Raw genomic sequence first — 23,210 nt, 5'->3', positions numbered from 1 at the left:
TGTTAGTAAGGTCACAAACATCAGGAATGATTCTCACATGGGTCCCCAAACAGTGACCATTGCCAATAAACTTGTTCCTTCTACAAATGCAATAAGCGTTTGCAGAAACCGACAGTACAGTGAGGTGACGTTATACTCCTCAGCCACTCAACATCAGAAGAAAACTAGAAGTGCATCATAATTTACCCTGATCCATTGAATTCTTGAACACTAATGCACTCTGAGTAGTAATGTATTCACAGTGAGAAGTGCTGTGGTCCTTACATTATTTCTCAATGATTCAATAGCATGTGGTCAATTATTCTTGACATAATACATGCACGTCATCTTTATCGTGTAATATGTATTTTGCATGAATTAAACATCATGGTCTGAAACAATAATGGAAATGTCAAAATGCATTTTCTCATTTTGGCAGGTCGTCGTTGTATTTCCCAGCTTCAGAAATATTCCAGTAAACACTGCTGATCAGGATTGCAGATTTTAGTGCACAAGTGGAGAAAATGTTTTTTAAAGGACTCGTGTCAAACAACCTGGGAAAATACTTGAGTGTTTGGGAAGAAACGAGAGGTTCTTCCTGCATTCTGGTGAATTAGGCAAGATCTGTGGATAAGGCTCCCGAGCCCAGTGTGTGTTGCCTTCTCCAGACTGATACAGCAGAAAACTCCTGTCACAAAAAATCCTGCTATACAAATACAATGCCAAGTGTGACAAATAAAAATAGAGCAGTTCATGCAGTCAAACTCAGAGATGAGGACTGTTTCAATGCAGCCTTATTAATTGAAATGTATTGTTTAAGTCCTTTTCAATGCTGATTTCAAGCTGCTTTCTCATCACTGTATAGTGTCATCTTTGAGTCATAAGTGCCAATCTCATTAGAATTTGTAAAGTGTCTGACTTATTGTCAGACTCTGTCCCATGTTTTGTGTTTCCTTACGCCCTTATTTGGTTCCTTCCGGTTCCTGTCCCCATTGCGTTGGTTTGATTCAAGGTGTTTCCCATGTATTTCCATTGATCCCAGATGTGTCTCTTCATCCCCTCGTCTTGTGTTAAAATAGTGTTCTCTGAGCTTAGTTCAGCGTCCTGTATTGTTCATGTCAACCTGTGCTACGTGAGTTTTTCCTTTATTTCCTTCATGTCATTAAAATGATCTTGATGTACTTCTCGTCTCCTTCGTTCTTTTCTCCGGACTCCTCTCAGTAGTTCAAGTGTGACAGAATACCAGACAAAAACTGAAAGTAAACAGCTTTTTCCCCGCACTGGCTCACTCAAGCCCGCCAGCTGCCCAGTTCATCCATAATCAGAAGAAATGAGGAGAAATGACTTGCACAGGGCCTTGTTCTTCACCAGAGAGCGAGCCCGAGTACTGACTCCAGTGTTGGCCACAGAGCTCGCTCCAGGGAGGGCTCGAGATCCCCAGTTAACCCTCTGCAGTCGATTAACCCGTATACGCGTTATGAGGCATTTTCTCCTGATAACCCCGGAAAGAACTTAAATTACACTTTCAGTTTTGATCGTACAGATAAGAGCAATACATCAATCGAATCTGTAAAGGGTCGACTTTTTTTATATACAGACATAATAACAACAGAACTTTGTGCACTTATAAAATAAAGATAACAACAAGGTGTGCTGTCTGCAGCCTTTGTCTGCGCTGATCTTCATTTACAAACACGTCATTAAAATGAACTGTAACTCCATGAATACTCAACGAAAAGACATGAGAGAGATATCTATAGAAGGCCTGACATGTCTACTTTTAAACTAAATAACAACTGCTGCCGTTTTTATTATTATTAATATTCTGTGATACAGTAATCCATATGAAAACAATGCGATTTGAGATTTGGATTTCCTCAGAAAAAAAAGAATGAGGTGCTTTATTCAACAGAGATCATAAACATAAGTCCCTTAAATATATATAGCTATATATATATTTATATATATATATATATATATATAGAGAGAGAGAGAGAGAGAGAGAGAGAGAGATATTATGCAAAAAAATTCAGCTTTGAAAGTCAGGTTTGATTGTTCCTAATAAACTGTTTATCTGCAGATTTAATATTAAATTATGTTGTGGGGTAATTAAATATATTCTAAATAAACTACAAACAAAATTATATAGATTTATTTTGTCCTCACATTCTTTCTTGTGACTCCTCCCTCTCAGTCACACACAGCTGACTGAATGGCTCATTATGCAGCTCATTATGCAGCTCATTATGCAGCTCATTATGCAGCTCATTATGCGAGCCTTTGTCTTCTCAGGTGTAAATCACAATGATATTCATGATAGTTGAGGCCTACTCGCATATGACTTTTACAAACAAAAAGTGTCTTAGAATATTTAAATCAATATATTGTTTTCTGTGAGTAAACAAGATGATTTTCACATAATTTCGAAAGAAAAATTATATGCTAAAAGCTCCAGTTCTCAAAAATCCCGGGAACCATTGTTATTTGTGTTTAATTGCCTTATTCAAGTGATTTAACATTTTTAGTTTTTCACTAACCACGCATAAAAAATTTTTTTCTCAAAAACACAATCATGTACATACATGCTGCTAACATATTATTATAGCCCAGTTTGTGCTGATTACAGTGAGATTAGACTTTAGACATTCAGATGTGTATAAGAAACTGAAAAAAGCACAAATGTCAGGACATGACAGAACTTCTCCAGGCACAAAAATACCATTAGACTCCAGAGGGTTAATGCAGCCTAAAAATCCTTTAACGGATTTGATATTAAAAGTATATTAGTATGTTATGTGTAAGCCAGGTTAAAGAGATGGGTCTTTAATCTAGATTTAAACTGCAAGAGTGTGTCTGCCTCCCGAACAATGTTAGGTAGGTTATTCCAGAGTTTGGGCGCCAAATAGGAAAAGGATCTGCCGCCCGCAGTTGATTTTGATATTCTAGGTATTATCAAATTGCCTGAGTTTTGAGAACTTGAGAACGAAGAGTTTTTAGGTCCTATAATTAACACCTCTGTTTTTTCAGAATTTAGCAGTAAGAAATTACTCGTCATCCAGTTTTTTATATCGACTATGCAATCCATTACTTTTTCAAATTGGTGTGTTTCACCGGGCCGCGAAGAAATATAGAGCTGAGAATCATCAGCATAACAGTGAAAGCTAACACCATGTTTCCTGATGATATCTCCCAAGGGTAACATATAAAGCGTGAAGAGTAGCGGCCCTAGTACTGAGCCTTGAGGTACTCCATACTGCACTTGTGATCGATAGGATACATCTTCATTCACTGCTACGAACTGATGGCGGTCATATAAGTACGATTTAAACCATGCTAATGCACTTCCACTGATGCCAACAAAATGTGTTAAAGTCTATGCAAAAGAATTTTGTGGTCAATTGTGTCAAACGCAGCACTAAGATGCAAGAAAACTAATAGAGAGTGTGACGAGTGGGGCGGGGCCGAGGGATGTGGGAACACGTGTGAGGCCGGTGGAGTGATTGGGAAATCCGCTACACCTGCGACCCACCACCGGTCTTGAGTCCCACAGAGGAGATGGAAGGATATAAAACTGGAGCGACGACAGTGAAGGACGAGAGAGGACCAAGCCTGGGCTTTTAGTTGTGTTTTGGTTTTATTTTGTGCGCATCAGTCGTCCGTGAGGGGCTGGTGCGCTGTTTTGTGTTTATTTTGATCATTAAAGTGTCCTTTGATTGTCCGCCGGTTCCCGCCTCTTTCTTCCGGATGAATATTAAGGTTTTAATTCGTTACAGAGAGATACAACCACGATCAGATGATAAGAGCAGATCATTTGTAACTCTAAGGAGAGCAGTCTCAGTACTATGATACGGTCTAAATCCTGACTAGAAATCAGCACAAACTGGGCTATAATAATATGTGAAATGCATGCATGTACATAATTGTATTTTTGAGAAAAAAAATGTTATGCGTGGTTAGTGAAAAACTAAAAATGTTAAATCACTTGAATAAAGCCATAAATCACATACAGAACAATGGTTCCCGGGATTTTTGAGAACTGGAGCTTGTAGTCTAGAATTTTTCTTTCTAAATTATGTGAAAATCATCGTTTACTCACTTACAGAAAACAATATATTGATTAAAATTTTCTAAGACACTTTTGGTTGGTAAAAGTCATGCGGGTAGGCGTCAACTATCATGAATATCATTGTGATTTACACCTGAGAAGACAAAGGGCCGCATAATGAGCTGCATAATGAGCCGTTCAGTCATCTGTGTCACTGAGAGGAGAAGAGTTACAAGAAAGAATGCAAGAACAAAATAAATCTATATAATTTTATGTTTGTAGTTTATTTAGAATATATTTAATTCCCCCTCAACATAATTTAATATCCACTTGGGGGAGCAGTTAAACAGTTTATCAGGAACAATCAAAGCTGACTTTCAAACAAATTTTTTGCATCATTACTCCAGTCACACAATCCTTCAGAAATCCTTTTAACAATCTTATTTTCTACAAAAAAAAATAAATAAAAACATTTATTATTATTATTATTATCATTATTATTACCATTATTATTATTAATGTTGAAAAGAGCTGAGAATATTTTTCTGGGTTTTTAGGGGGAATAAATGGAAAGAAAAGCATTGTTTTTACATTTGTTACAGTTATTTATTTGTTTCATTTATATTATTTACATCAAGCTTTTGAATGGTATAGTATTGTATATTGTTATTGAAACTTCATAATATTTCACTTGATTATACATTTAGTCAGGAATTATAGTTTGGAAAAAGTCTAACTAGTAAAATGTTTACACGTTATGTGAAAACTAGTACAAGTATATAAATAAATAAAAAGAGACTTACTCATGTTTATGATCTCTGGTGAATAAAGTGCTTCATTCTTTTTTTCTGAGGAAATCCATTTCTCAAATCCTAAACAACATCACATCTTTTTGGGGTGAATTATGTGTTATTCCTCTCATCGCGAAGCAAACAGTAAAATAAAAAGTACTTGAACAGTCTCGCTGCTTTTTCTTCTGTTATGGGCGTATTCAAGCCGCGCGCTTCAGTTTGAATCTGAATAGCGCGTTCAGCGCGGGGGCGTGGTCACATTAGATATAATGAAGGGAGACATGAAAAACAGACATCACGTTGTTTTCATATGGATTACTTTATCACAGAATATCTGTTTCGGCGGCACTTGTTTAGTTTAAAAATAGACATGTTTTTCCTAGATATATCTCTCATGTCTCTTCGTTGAGTATTCACGGAGTTACAGCTCATTTTAATGTAAATGAAGATCAGCACAGACAAAGGCTGCAGACAGCACACCTTGTTTGTTATCTTTATTTTATAAGTGCACAACGTTCTGTTGTTATTATGTCTGTATCCAAAAAAAAAGTAGACCCTTTACAGATTCGATTGATGTATTGCTCTTATCTGTACGATTAAAACTGAAAGTGTTTAAGTTCTTAAGTTGTTTAAATTTAAGTTCTTTTCGGGGTTATCAGGAGAAAATTAGTCATAACGCGTATCCGCGTTAATCGACTCCAGAGGGTTAATTAGGTAAACCGGAACCGGGAACACTTCCCATAACACCCTATGTACTTGCTACATCATTAGAAGAATGGCATCTACGCTAATATTTGTCTGTTTCTCTCTTGTTCCGAGGTCACCGTGGCCACCAGATCCAGTCTGTGTCCAGATCAGAGGGTCACTGCAGTCACCCGGATCCAGTCCGTATCCAGACCAGATGCTGGATCAGCACCTAGAAAGGACCTCTGCATCCCTGAAAGACAGTGGAGACCAGGACAACTAGAGCCCCAGATACAGATCCCCTGTAAAGACCTTGTCTCAGAGGAGCACCAGGACAAGACCACAGGAAACAGATGATTCTTCTGCACAATCTGACTTTGCTGCAGCCTGGAATTGAACTACTGGTTTCGTCTGGTCAGAGGAGAACTGGCCCCCCAACTGAGCCTGGTTTCTCCCAAGGTTTTTTTCTCCATTCTGTCACCGATGGAGTTTCGGTTCCTTGCCGCTGTCGCCTCTGGCTTGCTTAGTTGGGGACACTTCATCTACAGCGATATCGTTGACTTGATTGCAAATAAATGCACAGACACTATTTAACTGAACAGAGATGACATCACTGAATCCAATGATGAACTGCCTTTAACTATCATTTTTGCATTATTGACACTGTTTTCCTAATGAATGTTGTTCAGTTGCTTTGACGCAATGTATTTTGTTTAAAGCGCTATATAAATAAAGGTGACTTGACTAGTCTCAGAAAATATTTAGCAGGAATCTCATTTTTCATGATATCTTCTTCAGATTTGAAATAAAAACACATGGGATGTGACTTTCAACCCATTACTTTTTTAGATTGCTCCAGGACTGATTTCATGTGTATTTATATAAAACAAATAAATAGATTCAGTATGGTAAAAAACAGAAACAGGGATAAGAGCCACTGTTGTATAGATGTGCTCACAGTAGCATCTGTGTGGTGTCCCTAACCTCTGTTCAGTGTCACTGTGTGTGTGTGTGTGTGTGTGTGTTCAGCCGTCCAGTCTGGGCTCCATTGCTTTGACTGAGGGTGCTCTCTGTCAGCACGACCTAATCAGAGTGATCTACAGCGGCCTGCACCCGCAGAGAGAAGCCTTCACTGCCCAGAACAGGTCATTGTCTCGAGAACTGTCTTTCTCTCAGTTAAATGTCCCAAAGGAAGGATCTGTGTAATGAGTCGTCAGACTGTACTGTTGATGCACACTGGCGGATGCAGGTGACGTCTGTGGTTGTGTGTCTGCAGGTTTGAGGTGCTGTGTTTCCTGATGCTGTGCTATAACTCGCTGGTGGTCTACATGCCCCGCTCATCACACCGGGCCGTCTGCAGGATGAGCTCGCGGTGAGATCTCACATCCGCTCTCTGAACCCACAGCCATTAGAAGCAGGCAATGCCAAGTTTATCTCTACATCTCAGTTCAAAACAGCTCAGAGGCTACGTTCACACTGCGAGCCTTAGTGCTCAATTCAGATTTTTGTATAGCTGTTCACATTGTTGTTTTAAATGTGGCTGATATCAGATTTCCTGTGTAAACACATCATGGTTCTGAACTGATCCGCATGCACAAAAGAATAATATGAACAGGGTTGCCAGGTTTTCACAACAAAATCTGCCCAATTGCTTCTCAAAACTAGTCCAATCGCGTTTCGAGGGTAAATATCAATCACCCAACAGGAGTGAAGCAGCAGAATTTGAAGTAGAGAAAGAGATGTTTGATGTATCCTTGCATATGTGTGTGTGTGTGTGTGTGTGCAGGTTGTGCGTGAGCGGCTTTGCCCGTCAGCAGCTGAAGGCCTGGACCACTTCCTGCATGCGTGTGCTGCTGGAGCCTCAGTTCATGGTGCAGATGCTGGCTGCTGTCTATCACGCCATGTGAGTGTGAACACGGCCAAGACTCACCTGAGCGATGTTCAAGTCCTCCACAGTAATGCTTGCACTTGCATACCATTATTAAATACTGGACTACAGTAAGGACGTGGTGATCATTGACAATATTAGTAACTGGAAATTACAAAAATAGTGAAATATCCAAAATACAAATATATTTCAGTAAATCACAGTAATGAGAATGTGTGTTTTTTTTTACATTAGAAAGAATATAACTGTTGAAATGATCTTCATGCAAGTCTGTTGTGACTAGAATTGAGTTCTAAGTGAATTTGCATGGTTGTTTTGAGATTTCACGGGTTAAGCTGTTAGTATTGCATGATCGGGTTTTCTGTGGTGATCTACTAGTATGTGTGTGTGCGGATGGGTGTGTGTTGCACAGATATAATGGCGAGTGGGATGCTGGGAGAGAGGCTTTGGATGACATCCTGTACAGAGCTCAGCTGGAGCTGTATTCGGAGCCACTGCTGGTACGATTCAGATGCCTCTCCTGTCTGTGGATGAGTCTCTGCAGCTCATCACACTGTTCACCGCTCTCTGCCTCTGTTTAGCTGGGCAATGCAATGAAGAGCTCTCTGCCTGGCAGCGCTCCAGACGGATCTCAGGGGAGGAAGGTCCTGCAGGTGGAGGTCACTCCCAGCATCAGACGGGTCTCTCGCTGCACCATCACCGCCGCATCCATCCGCAGACTGCGCTGGAAGAGAGAGGGTGAGGTGAACACATCACACACACTAGCTCCAGCAGTACTCACAAACACTGGAGCACTCCTGGATCACTGCTGCCCCTTTCTCCTTCATGCTGTTAGACCGGCTGTCCAAACCTGTTCCTCTGCAGAGGTCAGCTCCAGCCCGTAATCCAGCACACCTGGAGCAGCGAATCAAGCATCCAGGCTGGTGTGCTGGAGCTGGACTCTGCAGAACTTCAGCATCAGGACTGGACAGCCCTGCATTAGGCCATAAAGGTGTCATTATCATTTTCCTGAGGCCCACTTAAATTGTGGAGGTATTTTGTGTCAAGAATAGTCATTATTAAAGGGTTGGTTCACCCAAAAGTGAAAGTTTCTGTCATTAATTACTCACCCTCATGTCTTTCCAATCCGTAAGACTTTCCCTCCATAGACAGAAACGCAACTATAATGTTGCCAGGTCCAGTAACATAGTAAGGACATCACGTAAAATACTTCATGTGACATCAGGGGTTCAACTTCAATTTTGCGAGCTATGAAAATACAAAGTGCAAAGAAAACAATAATAATAATAACAACTTTTCTCAACAATTCTTCTCCCTTGATTTGGAGAGTACCCCAGAACATAATCAGTGCGGTTTACGTTCGGGGGGGAAGCGTGCGTATGCATTGAGAGACTATCCAACATGGCGGAAGACGGTAACTTGAGGAAGAAGGATTGTTGAATAAAGTCGTTATTATTCTTTTCTTTGTGCACAAAAAGTATTCTTGTAGCATTGTAACATCACGTTTGACTTGATGTCCTTACTACGTTTCTGGACCTGGCAACATTTCAGTTGTGCTGCTGTCTATGGAGGCTCACAGAGCTCTCAGATTTAATAAAAAATATTAGGGGTGCACCGAAATTTCGGCCACCGAAAATTTTCGGCCGAAATGGCATTATCGGTTTCGGGCCGAAATAAAAAAAACAGCCGAAAACGTAAACCGAAAATGAATGTCACCCGCCCCTCCCATCCGTGCGCAAGCGCTTAGGTTTCTCTCACGGTCGAGCTGTTATCACGCGTCTGCCTATCAAAGATTAAGCATGTCAAAGGGCTGTCACAATCAAAAAAAGCTTGTCACAAAAGCTGCACAATCCATCGGACCAACCAACACAAGTTTCGAAAACGAGAACAGGGAATCGATTTTAACGGCCTTCTCTCGGAGCGCGTCCAGCTCGTCACTATACGCTCGCAGCGAACGTGCGTTACACAGCAACTGCAGGTTCTGACACACACACACACACACACACACACACACACACACACACACAGCCTATTAGTGCATAATATCAATGTAGTCTTCAGTAATGTTTTTCATTGATGTTATGGCAGTCCACATTGCTGACTTGTGCGCGTCTCAAGCGCCCTCTTTACGTTCGCCCTAATGCCTGTTTAGTTGTCGGTGGATTTGTCTATATTTGGCGTTGAAAAACGGATCAACGCCAAATATAGGCAATTTAGTAACGATTCAATGAACACTTTGCCTATGTCTCAAAAATCGAACAGGATATTTTTTTTCACAAAAGTGACAGCCCTATACGAGAGGACACCAAAGTTGCAATATGTAACATTTGTTCTGCAAAAATCTCTTTTTAAAAAAAAAAAATAAAAAAAAAATAAAAAATTTTTTTTTTACATTTTTAAAAAACTATTTTATTTGATGGAACATAAAACTTGAAGAATAATTATTATTTATATTTATTGTAAAAAATATTTTATGTTTTGTTATGTAACTGTTAATAAAAGTTTGATTATTATATTGTGATTTTTCAATTCAGATCCATTTTCGGCTTCAGTTTCGGTTTTCGGCCAAGTGCATCCTAAATTTTCGGTTTCGGCGCAGAATTTTCATTTCGGTGCATCACTAAAAAATATCTTCATTTGTTTTCTAAAGATGAACGTAGATCTAACGGGTTTGGAACGATATGAGAGTGAGTTATCAATGACAGAACTTTCATTTTGGGATCACCTAACCCTTTGTTTTTTTTTCGTCATATTTTCCTACTTGTTTTGAGCACTTCTGCTTTGAATACTGTTATTTCAGGTCTTAAGTACACCCCATGAAAAGTTTTGTACCTTTGTATATGTATCACTACTGAAACTTTCATAGCCACATGACGTAGGGCTGCTGCACTGCTGGGTCTAAGATTTTCATTGTGCCCCCGATCATCCCCAAGATAATTAATTTTTGTGAGTTTTGTGATTACATATTTAATTGACCAGAAACATAGTGGTTGTATTTTTCATCCCTTTTTCACCCCTCCCCCTCACTGTCAGAATTTCATGAGAAATGTTCACATGATATTAACTTATTTTAGATTCTGACATTTAAAAACCATTAATGTACTGGTCCTTTTTGTGAGCCATTTTCCAAAGCGTTCTCACTCTAGACAGCCCGTGTCAACCTCATGATGAGCACAGCTCTTTAACTGAGCTCTAGTCTCGGATCAAACGCGCTCAAACCACTGTAGCCTAACGGAGTCTATTAACTACGCACATCATAACGTTCAAGGCAAGTGCCATATAATGTCATAACGTATTTAAATAAGACTGAATTTAACGCCATATGTCCACAATTATTCAGCCAACGAACATATTATACAGAGAGCAAAGAATATTTACATTATCAAAAATATCACTGAGTTCAGTGTAGCACTCTAAAAAAGCTGTAGTGTTAATTAGTGATGCTGTCTGCAGTGTATGATGAATGAGTCTCTTATCTACATGTACATCTGCGTTTTGTTGTTTCTGATGATGGATTCACCAGAGACTTGCCTCATGAGTTTGCGAGGTGCATGTATGTTGGTCAATTCAAGTGTCTCAAGCCCCTCACACAGTTGGATGAGTAAGGGCCGGGCCCAGACTCTGTTAGGAGCTGCATTGTCCAAGGGCTCTGTGTGGAGCTTGGTGACCCTAGATCATCGTACTTGTCTGACCCTCGCACTCCATGCCCAGCCACAATCCCTTCACCAGACAATACAACTCCACAGAAAGTACAGGAACCAGCAGTGAAATCAAGACCCTGCTCACAAACATACATAATGTGCTGCTCAGTAAGTGAACTGCTGTGCCCGCTGTCCAGTCATGCTAAAACATGGGAAGCCCTCATGAGAGTGTCAGACTGGGTACTAAGACATCTACTGTACTGCTGCTGACTCTTCAGTCTGTTGATGTAGTGTACAAATTAACTTATACAGTACATACGTATTTCCTGCTTCCATCTGCCTTTTCAGCGCGATGTAAAAGGTCACCAGGACTATCATTACTATTTCATGCACTGATTACGTATCATCTGTGACAGGGTGAAGAAGCACACGACACGAGGATCAAGGTAAATTCCCCAAAGGGTGGTGTAGGGAAAAATAGCCAACGTGAGGGGTTTCCGGTGCTCAGTGCTCAGCCTTCTCTTCCTCCTTCGGTGCGCAGTGCTGTGTGGGTCCGTGAGGTCCGTGTCTTTAGCGGGCTGGCGGTCACACGCTGCTGTCTGGAGGGGAAACACAGAGAATTGTTAGCGGAGTCTTTTGGAGACATCTCTCACCTCTGTGTTCGACGCTGCTGTTTCTGATGGGCCGCAGGTGTGACCGCTCAGCCCGTGATGAGCAGGTGCAGGTGTGTCTGCTCTGTTTCCAGGGCGACGCTGATGAGCTCGGGCCACGCGTCACACATCTGTCATTAAAGTGCTTCAATGGTGTGTTTATTTAATAAGTTTAATCATTTATAGATAATAATGTTTCTAGTTGTATATTTTTGTATGTAATATTTAACCTCAAATCATAACAAAATATACATAGCATGCCAAACGAAGATCTTTACCTAATATGATTTCAAAACTGAAAAAGCTTTTCATGCGGTGTACGCTTCACAGCACTGTAAATGTAAATTCGCTCTTCACATGTTAAACATGCATCATGCATGGACTCTGACAGATTACAAAGTTTATTAAAGTTAGTGATCTGACTATAAAAGGTTTGAGCAATAGTTTTAGTGATGCCTTCCTTCGAAGAAACCACTAATAGATTGTTAATAGACACCATTTATCTTTTTGGGCCTGGGGAAACTTCTGGGTTCAAGTTTTCTAGAGGACAATGTAGACACTTTATTCCACATTTGGATGGTTTTAAGTTAATTATGCTTATTAGAAGCAACTGCAACCACTGTGCCTGTTTTTACTCACCCTGACACATCATCAAAATAGCGTCAAATCTTTTGGTTTTACTGTCAGTCAGATGAAGTCAGAAGCTCAAAATGTGTTGTTCTTGCATATGATCTGAGAGGCAATCTAAGCCTCCATCATCTGTCCAGACCATGTGCTGTTGAGTGTGACGTTCTTGTGTCTGTTCTTTCACTGTCTTTGTGTTTTGGGTGCTTTACAGCGCACTCTACTCATGCTGTTCACCGTGACACTAAGAAGCACATTTCCCCTGCTGTGTTACATCCCAGATTGTTTTGACTTCTCAAGTGATGCCGAGTTCAGCCTCACCATCCTCCCCGGCCGACACGCCCCACAGGACCCAGCGGCCAATCACGAGCCAGGAGGGAGGGGCTCTCTCACAGTCACACATGAGGGTAGGCAGGGGGTGGAGGCAGATCAGAGGCGGGCTCTTCCCCTTAGAATCACCCAGTGGCCTCGCTTCCTTCAGGGCAATGCACCTCCCCAAAACCCCTGCGAGTCATGCTGACCCTGGTGTGACGCACACGAGTAAAGCGCGAGGACATTACTGAGAATCCTGACGTAAACACCAGTGAAAGTCATTCATTCTCACTGTCGAAAAGCTTCTTACAAAACTGCTTCTGTTGACTTACATTACTGAAATTAAATTTCCAGTACTCTAGCTAAAATACCAGCTCATCGCAGACACGCTTGTGATGGTTTCTCGGTCACTACCTAAACGCCTTTTATGCAGAAATGAAATTGTCTTGCATTAATTTCCATAGTGTTATGCACTAATTATCAGTCCTCTGATAAAACAAAAACAAAATGTAAGAGCCAGTTTCAGTGATAGACAGGAAATGATTTCAGTAGTTGATGAGACATTGTTTCTAGAGGTGTAAATAGTACAATAATACCAACAATTACAGTTACTGATGTGGCAATTCTCCATAACAATTTCATTACCAAAGATAAAAAATAAGAGCTTTTGCAAATTCATTTTTAACAGTTTGCTTTAAATATTTTTCTGCTTTTAATATTTGCAAATAATTAATAAAACAGTTGCATGCAAGTAATTTTCAACTAACAATTATAAGTTAAGAAGATGCAATAGTCAGTTATAAAGAACAAAGATCTCACATTACCAGCGATAAACATAAAATGCTTTCAGTGTCAAAGTTGTCCAAAGCGACTTTTTGTGCTACAAACCAGCATGTTTATGATTACAATAATGGACTAAAAGAATATTCATTTACATTAAATCATTTAGCACACACTTTTTTTCCCAGGTGACCTTCAAATAAGGGCAATAGAATTAAAAAGATACCATATATGATAAATAGGATAGCAAATACCAGTTTGAAACATTAAGCAGCATAAGAGACATAACTAGAATTACTGAAATCAGATAACACTGAAAGCCTTGCACATTCAGGGTTAGATCTGTAGCGTTTGCCATTACAGTAAACATAAGTGGATTGACAGGGGCTCATTCTGTAGACTCGTTCACATTAATGCCCAGAGCTGTTTTGACATTAGATATCTTATATTGTCTGTCAACAGTCCATTAAGACAAGTTCTGAAATTTCTGGCAGAATGACAAGCCTCCTGCCACGATAGTTGATTAACATGGCCATCTTACCTTAGACCTGCCCTGAGTGAGCTGTCATCAGTCCGCCATTGTGTTGACTCCAGTGCAGGGAAGACAACAGTGTCTCCAATTAAGCGATTGAGGTGTTTTGTTGTTGGATGTAAAAATGAACATAGCAGTCATCATTTACTCCCGACATCTGAGCTGCTAAAAGCAGAGGAATAACGTTACTTTAATTTTTGAAGGAAATGGGCTGATCCCCGATCTGCCTAAATACATGATCCAGATTCATCTACAGAAGAAGTATAAGGGATTTTTATGAATCTTTGCAAATCATCTTTCCTAATAATGTGCTAGTCAACCATGTTTTCATGACTCTCTGTCGAGAGGAGGGACCACCTCGTTGGCCTCCTAACTCAAGAGATTGTCTTCTTCCTGCTGGGAACAGAGCGGGAACCAATCTGGATTCTGTAGCCTTCTCTGCAGTGTGCAGGACCCATCATGAAATATTTGGCAGAAACTTCCACGCTGCCAGATAGTGTACTAAGAGAATAAGTCTCTCGAGACTCACCTCTGGTGTAATTGGAGCAGCTGCTCTAGAGAACTTCTTAAAGGTGGCGAGCCTTCCAAAGCCGCTACGTTTCCTGGCAGATGCTGAGAGATGAATAGAGATGATAGCCAAAGCGTCGAGCCCTCTCCCTGGGGGAAGAAACCGTGGAGCATTCTTCCAAACCCTGGGAGCGTGTGCTGGATCTGGTAGCAGAGGAAGAAGAAAGGAACTCGCCTTTCTCCATTACCTTCACCACATCCATCTGTGATCCCCACAACTGCCACCAGTATACACTCAGTTGAAGTGGGGCTTGATCCGTGGGGAATGCTCGTGAGAGCTCCCTTCTCGAAGAGAACCCTCTGGAAGTGAAGCGTTCACACCGAGAGCCTCTCACAATGCAGGCAGTGTGTGTGTAATGTAGCACAGGCAGGCAGGAGAACACAGTCTAAATTACTGCATGTTTTACTGTTGTCTTTTGTCTTTGATATGATTGCAATGTGACAAACAACAGTAAACTGGACACACAGACATAGAGCGCTTTCTGAATGACAGAAACTGCCGCTGTGTCCACTGCACATGGTTTTAAGCGTCCTGGTCTCTACGTCGCCCTGTCTGTATCATCTCTCGCCCATCTGTTGGACTGATTACACATGTGATTCAGAGCGCGGTTATGTTGAATGTGTTCCCACAGCATTTGGACGCAGCTCGAGTTCCTGAAGGGGAACTATGTTTATCTGACTTCAGTGATCTCTTGTGGACCCTAACCATCGGCATCTTATTCAAGAAGATTTTTGGTGCTTCTGGATGACACCGGCGGTCACAATTCCACCAGCAGAAAAATACACAACTGTAAAGACAGTTACACCAGGTTTACACAACCGTTCAGTGTGATTGGTCACACTCATCCATGCTGACAGTGCATCCAGATGATTTGGATCCTGATCTTCATACAGAAGTGCATGGCTTTGGCTTCTTACATTCAAACACGTTTGTTTTATTTTCCTAATGTTTGAACATGTCATACAACAAAAACAGGAATTAACAAAATTAACAAAATTAATTTCCATTTCCTGTAAAACTCCTCACCTTTAAAGCAACAGAAACAAAACTGGCTTTGGTCCCTGAACACAGCCGTAAGGGATCCTCTAATACATCACATGCTCCATAGGGTGACGCGTATGTGAAGTGCATTACACCACTGCTGGATTGATCACCTGTGTGATATACGTCCACCGCACCCTCAAGAGCTTTTTGAATACCCCATGCAAACATTGTGTGTCTGATGCTGCATGGCAGGTGTTGATGAGGAAGTGTTTGTGAGTGTAATCGTGTGTGCATGTCCTCCATCCTCCCCTTTGCAGCTCAAATGCCTGAACAACTCCTCAACAAAGTGTGTGTGTGTGTGTGTGTGTGTGTGCTAGTGCTTGTGTGCGTGCGTGCGTGCGTGTGTGTGTGTGTGTGTGAGAGTGTGTGAGAGTGTGTGTGCTAGTGTGTGTGTGTGTGTGTGTGTGTGCTAGTGCTTGTGTGCGTGCGTGCGTGCGTGTGTGTGTGTGTGAGAGTGTGTGAGAGTGTGTGTGCTAGTGTGTGTGTGTGTGTGTGTGTGTGTGCTAGTGCTTGTGTGCGTGCGTGTGTGTGTGTGTGTGTGTGAGAGTGTGTGTGCTAGTGTGTGTGTGTGTGTGTGTGTGCGTGTGTGTGTGTGCTTGTGTGTGTGTGTGCGCGCGTGTGTGCGTGCGTGCGCGTGTGTGTGTGTGTGCGTGCGTGTGTGTGCTTGTGTGTGTGCTTGTGTGTGTCTGCGCGTGCGTGTGTGTGTGCGCACGTGTGTGTGTGTGTGTGTGTGTGCGCGCGCGTGTGTGAGTGTGAGAGTGGGTTACATTATGAGTGTGTGTGTGTGTGTCTGTGTGAGAGAGAGTGTTACAGTGTACAGTGTGGCTTCAATATGCCGATATGAAAGACACAGGGAGTTTTATTGCCATGATTAATATATTGGGTAATGATATTGCTATTATTGCATATATGTTGGGGTGTGTTTTTTTCCCCAATGTAAATAGTAAAATTTTCACAAACAATTTTTATTTACATTATACTATTTACACATTTATGAGCACGTAACCCAACCCCTGACCCTAAACCTAAACCTTTATTCCAAAGACTTTTTAAATGCAACAGGACTTGTTTGTAATGGTTTTATACTGCTTGTTTATGGTCAGTTTTTGAAATAAATTCCTATGAAATTCCAAAGAAAATATACATTTATATAAAATGATTTCTGTTTTTTACAAATGCATGCAAACCATTAAATTAAAACCAATACAACGGAGGACCCTGCACGTCGAAAAGTGACGCTAAAAGGATTCCCCCGTGTGTGTCAAAATGACTCCAAAGGGTCCTGACCAAGTGTCAATTAGTGACGAGTTGGGAGTGAGAATGTGTTGTTACTTCTTCTGCAACTTCATTCACTTCCTGTCTGCAATGTTGAAAAGTTTTCATGACACACTTGTAACATATGGAGACAAAGGGCTTCCAGAAAGCGATATGATCTAATTGAATCTCTCTTGAATTCACTCTGTCTTATATGTTTTCTCTCTGTAGTAGATGCAGACCAGCTGAGCAGGGAGGAGGACTCCTCTGGCCTGAACGATGCAGATGAGGGCTTCTCCTCCGGTGCGTCCAGCAGCAGCCAGCCCAGCGGTGTGCGCGGGAGGAAGAGCCGCCCGTCCGCTCGCAGGACCTCCAGCACCTCTCTGGACTGCAGGCCGGGGCAGCGCTCCGGTGCCGAGGCTCGCAGATACTCCATCCTCAGCCTGCAGGAGCAGCATCTGCCAGAGGAGACGGAGCTGCTTTCTCCTGGAAAACAGAGCAGATCACCCAGCTTCAGCATGCAAATTATCTCACAGGTCTAGAACCGGCTGCCTCCTTCTTGACAGAAGAATTGTACCCCAAAAGCAGGAACTGTCGTTACTTACTCATGTCATTTCAACCCTGTATTTTTCTCATGAAATATAAAAGCGGTCCAAACTAGGAAGGTGGACGGTGATTCATACTGCCACTCAGTGAACACCGTACCAACTTCACTACAGTCAATATTACTTTTACTTCCCTTTCTACAGTCAGTCTGTAAAAGAAGTGAAATGTAAGCAGTTATTTTAACTCGTACTCTAACTTTATTTATTTTTACTGTACAGTGCTGTACAGTAATTCCATTAAAAAAACATCAATTCACAACATACAAGACAGACCCAAGAGGGTAACTACAGCGACAATAACTCAAAACTTGTTTTTTACTGCTTCTTAGATTCATTCAGAGATGATAATTGTCACAAAAACACTGGAAAACTGTTCCAAAGCCTTGTTGCAGCTACCAAAAAGCAGAACTTTAATTTTGATCGAGGAACATGTTGGAGATTTTGCCCATTAGATCGTAATGATCTCTTTGACTCTTGAACATGACAAAGATCAGAAATGTGTGGAGGGGCTTTATCATGCAGGATTTAAAAACACAAATTCAAATCTTAAAATTAATTCTATAAGATACTGGTAAGCAATGCAACGATCTCAAAACATGGTTATTGTAGTCATGCCTCCGAGTACCTTTCAGTAGTCTTGTGGCTGAATTTTTAACAATTTGTAATCTCTCCAAAAATTTGGTTTGAGTACCGTAATAAAGTGAGTTTCAGTAATCGAATCGAGAAAAAATAAAAACATGAATAAGCTTCTCCAAGTCTATACGTGCTAAGAAAGGCTTGATCTTAAGAATCATTCTTAATTGGTAGAAGCTAGCTTTGACAACTTCACTTATTTGAGAGTTAAATTTTGAAGCACTGTCATAGATCAAACCAATATTTTTTACTTGATGGTTTCTAAAAGGAAGTAATGTTCTCTAGTTAACTCCAGCTGTATCACACATTTCAGAGGGACCAAATATAATGATCTCTGTTTTTGCTTCATTAAGACTCAAAAAGTTAGCAGATATCCGAGACTTCACCTCATCTACACAGGCCAACAGACGCCCCAAGGCACTGGAAGAATTTGGGTTAAGAGACAAATACAACTGAGTTTCATCAGCATAATAATGAAACAACCATAATGAAACACCATATTTATCCAAAATCAATCCTAACGTAGCATATACAGAGAAAAGAAAAAGGTTATAAAATAGAGCCTTGTGGGACACCACAAGAAATGGGTGCCAGTTATTCACTTATACTCTCTACTGCAACTCAAGTCACAGCAAATGCTCTTTTCCCATTTCACACAGCCCAGCATGATTCATTTAACTCTTTTCAGGCAAGATGCCAACCACCAGCAGCATGTTTGAGATTTGTCACAAAATTCTCATGGCCCCAGAATATTTATTTGCATGAATATCTGAGCATTTAATAGATCAAAAGAAAGAGCAAAGTCTCTGCTTTTAACAAACAAACAAAAATCTTTATTTTTTTTAATCTACAATCAAATGTTACACACAATTATTATTATTATTTTTTAAAGCAACATTTTGATCAAAAATCTGAGAAAATGGTGTTTAATCAATGACTACATCCAGAACACATTCATCCGTACCAAGTTCACTTTAGGTGGTTTTGATTTATATGCTGATTGATAATGGTTAAAAATGTTATACACCCCACTACTGTATAACAGTGAAAACACAGAATGCTGGAAAACTTCATCAGTGCTGGGGAAAGAGTTGAAAGCATGACCAGGCGAAACAGAACGTGATCAGTCAGCAATGGCTCAAATGGCTGTGTTTCTCATACAGGGCTGCTGTCTGACTCTGAATAGTGTGCTGGTAGTATAGAATGATTTATGGGTGCTCTCTGGAAAGGAAAGAGAGAAAAAAATTAATACAGGACTGAAATGACACAAGAGTAAATGATGGTTTCCATTGTTGGCTGAACTAATCTCTTGACAGCTGGCCTGGCAGTGATCTAACAGTCTCTCTCTCAGACCAAATCTGAGCTGGACCGACATGTCAGAATCAGACATTATGAATTTTCTGATGACAGTCAGCAATAATTCATCCCAAGTCCTCCAGAAGATTTGAATTCGTAACTGCAGTGTCTTATGCAGCCCTCTGATTTGGATCAGCTTTCATATAAATACTTGTTTTTATGGCAGTGTTTTGAAGTTTCCATGGTTATGTTCTTAAGATTATTCTGACTGAAATTATCAGGAGCCCTAATGACTCTGGCACACTCTCTGAGAAAGGGACAGTTAACATATACATTTATATATTTATGTGATATACTTGTGTGTGAATAATCTAAAATACAATTCTGTCATAAGACAACATGCTGTAGATGTGAAGAGTAGTGCTGTATTTTGCAGACGCTTTAATCCAAAGCCATCCTTGAAAAGTTTCACTGCTGCTCATGGTGTAGAGGTCCGTGAATGGGATGAGCGTTTATCAGCCGTCAGCCTCACAATATCACATCAGTGACCATAGAGCTGGCCTGCAGGTCAGGCTGTGCTAAGCCTGAGCTTTACTGACATGCTGATTTTCCCAAGCCAAACTCAATGTCAGCGATCAGACATGACATTAGTGATTTAATAGATGGTCACAAAAGCCTGTAATTTGATTAAAGAGCAGCTGTAGGAGCCGTTTTGAGTTTAATCTAAGTTGTTGTGCTATTGGAGCACTGGTATATTTTGTTTGATTTAGGGTCCTTTATTTTGTAGGGACTTTTAGTTTGACGGTCGGTGAGAAGGTTTGAAGATAAAGATGGCCGCCTCTCACCTTTCTAAAAACAAAAAAGAACAAGGAAGCTGTTGGAACGTATTAAGCATACAGTTCTTTACATCGCTACTGAATCGCTATTGAATCTTTATTGAACAGTATTTGGACATTATTTTTGATTTAAGTTGTGCCTTTTTTAACCACCATTTTTCAACCACTTACCAATTGTTTGTTGGATTACTGGAGTCCATGCTTTGTCTGCTACTACCAACCTACTTACCTGCCTGCTGCCTGCTTTGCTTTGCTTACCTGCCTTGCTCTGCATACCTGCCCTGTTTACCTATCTGCTGGAATACCATCTCATCCACCTCAAAAAAGGTACCATTTAAGTTAACTGTGTTGGATAGCTTGTTAAAGAAGCTAAGCAATACGTCCCAGCTAAGAGTGGTCCGCCACTACAAAAGTAAAGAACTTTGCAACCGTTTACACTGCTTCACAATTGAATTGTTTGGAACCCATGGAAGCATTTGTTTGACTGTTATTGAAGCAGAAAAGTTTTTTTTTTTTTTGATACTTTGGAGTTGACAAAGTTTTGGATCTTTTGAGAATTGACCCTTTCAAGTTCACTATTGGAGTGCATTATCGTTTGTTACTGGATTTGCTACTGGAGCGGACCAAGATTTTTGTTCATGCACATATAAGCTTAAATGAAGCCAGATGAGAATGAAATGAGTTGAAGATAAATGTGCTGTGTTTAATTTTTTGAAAAGGAAAATAATTTTCTGGAATAATTGTTTTGTTTTGTTGTTCTCAAAAGCTAAAATATGGCTGATGACAAACTTAAAGAGCTTTGCGCAACGCGCAGAGGAAAACTTGGCGTGTGTACACGTAAAATGAATGAATTAAAGGAATTATTAAAAGGTGGAGATATTGAAGCCGTTGACACAGGCATTGAACATCTCCATGTGGCATTGGATGAATTTAAAGATGTGCATCAGTCTGTGCAAGTGCTGTATGAGGAAGAGGAAAAGAAAAGTGACAATGATGATTGGTACCAACCAAAGATGCAAACCTTTGAAACATTTTTGAATGAGGTAGAAATGTGGAAGAGTGCTCAAAGCTATGAACCCCAAACTGTGGTGTCTCCTCTGGACAGTATATCCATTGTGGCAGCACGTGACAGTAAAGTAGAACATTCACGTTCTGGTGCCAGTGTTGACTCAAAATCTTCGTCAGTGTCTTCCGCACGTTTAAAAGCTGAAGCTGAAAAGGCAGCTCTATTGCAACGGACTGAAGGACTGAAGAAAAAACACGCCTTGGAAATGGAAAGAATTAAAGTGCAAAATGCAATGGAAAGAGTTGAACTTGAAACAGAGTTGGCTGCAGCTAATGCAAAGGTGCGAGTGTTATGGAGCATTGATGCTGAATCTATGAACTCTAAACTCATATCGACAGAAGTTTCAGAATCGCCAGGAGATGGCATGAATGCGTATCTGGAGAGCAAGTATGACAGAATCGAGGAACATGTTCACCCTGAACCCTCACCAGTGGAATATGCCAGAATCTCTACTGTTCCCAAAACACCATTGCAAAAGGTTTTAACACAGGATACAAGACCCCGGAGGTCACAAAGGCCTGTTCAGACCTTACAGTTGAATCCGACCAGTCAAGCATCTGCAGGTACTTCCTTTCCACATGCCCCTTTAAGCTCAGATACCAGCAACCTAGGTACTGTTGCTGATCTTATTGCACAGCAACAGAAAATGACCTTACTTCCAACTAGGCATCTACCCATGTTTAACGGTGAACCTCTGAACTTCAGACCATTTATGCAGGCATTTGGACACTGTATTGAGAACAACACCAGCAATAGCCAAGACAGACTGTATTACCTTGAACAATACACCTCTGGCCAACCTAAGGAGCTGGTCAGAAGTTGCCTTCATATGGATGCAGATAGAGGGTATGCAGAGGCAAAACGGCTATTGGAACTTCATTTTGGAGATGAATTTAAAATTACTAATGCTTATATGGATAAAGCCTTAAATTGGAATAATATCCCATCAGACAATGGAGAAGCTCTGTACAGTTATGCTCTTTTCCTCCGTGGATGCTGTAATGTAATGCGTACCTTAAGGTACATGGATGAGCTGAACCTTCCATTAAACCTGAGGCTTCTGATCTCCAAGGTGCCTTACAAAGTGAAAGAAAAATGGAGATCACATGCTTTTGACATCAGGGAACGAACAGGAGCAAGAGCCACGTTTTCGGATCTTGTCCTCTTCCTGGAAAGGCAGGCCAGGATTCTACAAGACCCAGTCTTTGGTAACCTCCAAGACAGCTCCTCAAACAGAAGGTCACCAAAAATAGCCGCTAGCAGTAGCAAGCCACTGAGTTCTATGCAGAAGAACAGAGGGAGCAGTTTCGCCACAACAGTAGCAGTTGCGCCAAAGAACAACACAGAGAGCACAATGCAAGTATCCAATATACCCAAAAACAGTTCATCAAAATTATGTCCTGCCTGTAATGGTGAGCATGAGATTGTGTCATGTCAAGAGCTGATGAAGAAGTCTCACAACGCACGAGTTGAGCTGCTAAAGACTAAAGGTGTCTGCTTTGGTTGTCTTGCTAAAGGACACATGAGTTTGACTTGCAAAAATAGACAAACCTGTTCAATTTGTTCAAAATTACATCCCACTATCTTGCATATACCTCAAAATGTAACGAAAGAGCAGAGTAATGCATGTCCTTCAGACAAAAAGGCAGTGAGCAGTGGGTTGGTTTCAATGAAAACAGAGGCATTTGAATGTAGTGATAAACATTGTACACTTGCAATAATACCAGTTCAAGTCAAAATGAGTAATTCAAATAATGTAGTTCAGACATACGCTTTCCTTGACCCAGGGAGTTCCGCAACCTTTTGCACAGAACAACTTAGGAAGAACTTGAATGCTAATGGGAAACATCAACAAATACTTCTGCGCACTATGGGGCAAAAGAAATCTGTTAACAGCCTGGTAGTCAAGGGCCTGGAAGTGTGTAGCTTGGAAGGAAAGGAATTCATAAAATTACCTGAAGTTTACACTCAGCAGGAAATTC

The 23,210-nt window shown here is 40.8% G+C and overlaps 1 protein-coding gene across 2 annotated transcripts in view; it reads left to right on the top strand.

Annotated features, from left to right (window-relative positions):
• Window positions 1-17,597, top strand: part of hycc2 (hyccin PI4KA lipid kinase complex subunit 2) — an 86,995-nt gene extending 69,398 nt beyond the window's left edge. Inside the window, exons 7-12 of one of the 2 annotated variants that reach the window (XM_059547035.1) lie at window positions 6,529-6,644; window positions 6,776-6,871; window positions 7,286-7,402; window positions 7,800-7,887; window positions 7,969-8,125; window positions 17,027-17,597. In XM_059547035.1, the coding sequence (XP_059403018.1) occupies window positions 6,529-6,644; window positions 6,776-6,871; window positions 7,286-7,402; window positions 7,800-7,887; window positions 7,969-8,125; window positions 17,027-17,334 (882 nt within the window). In that variant the 3' untranslated portion in view covers window positions 17,335-17,597. Of the gene's footprint in view, window positions 1-6,528; window positions 6,645-6,775; window positions 6,872-7,285; window positions 7,403-7,799; window positions 7,888-7,968; window positions 8,126-17,023 lie in introns of both variants that reach the window. The other variant, XM_059547034.1, reaches the window with a different exon arrangement.
• The last annotated feature ends 5,613 nt before the right edge of the window (window positions 17,598-23,210 follow it).

This window comes from Carassius carassius, unplaced genomic scaffold, assembly GCF_963082965.1.
Source record: "Carassius carassius unplaced genomic scaffold, fCarCar2.1 SCAFFOLD_58, whole genome shotgun sequence".
Classification (NCBI taxonomy): domain Eukaryota; kingdom Metazoa; phylum Chordata; class Actinopteri; order Cypriniformes; family Cyprinidae; genus Carassius; species Carassius carassius.
Note: the sequence above shows the minus strand (reverse complement) of the source record. Positions and strands in the feature narration are given on the sequence as shown.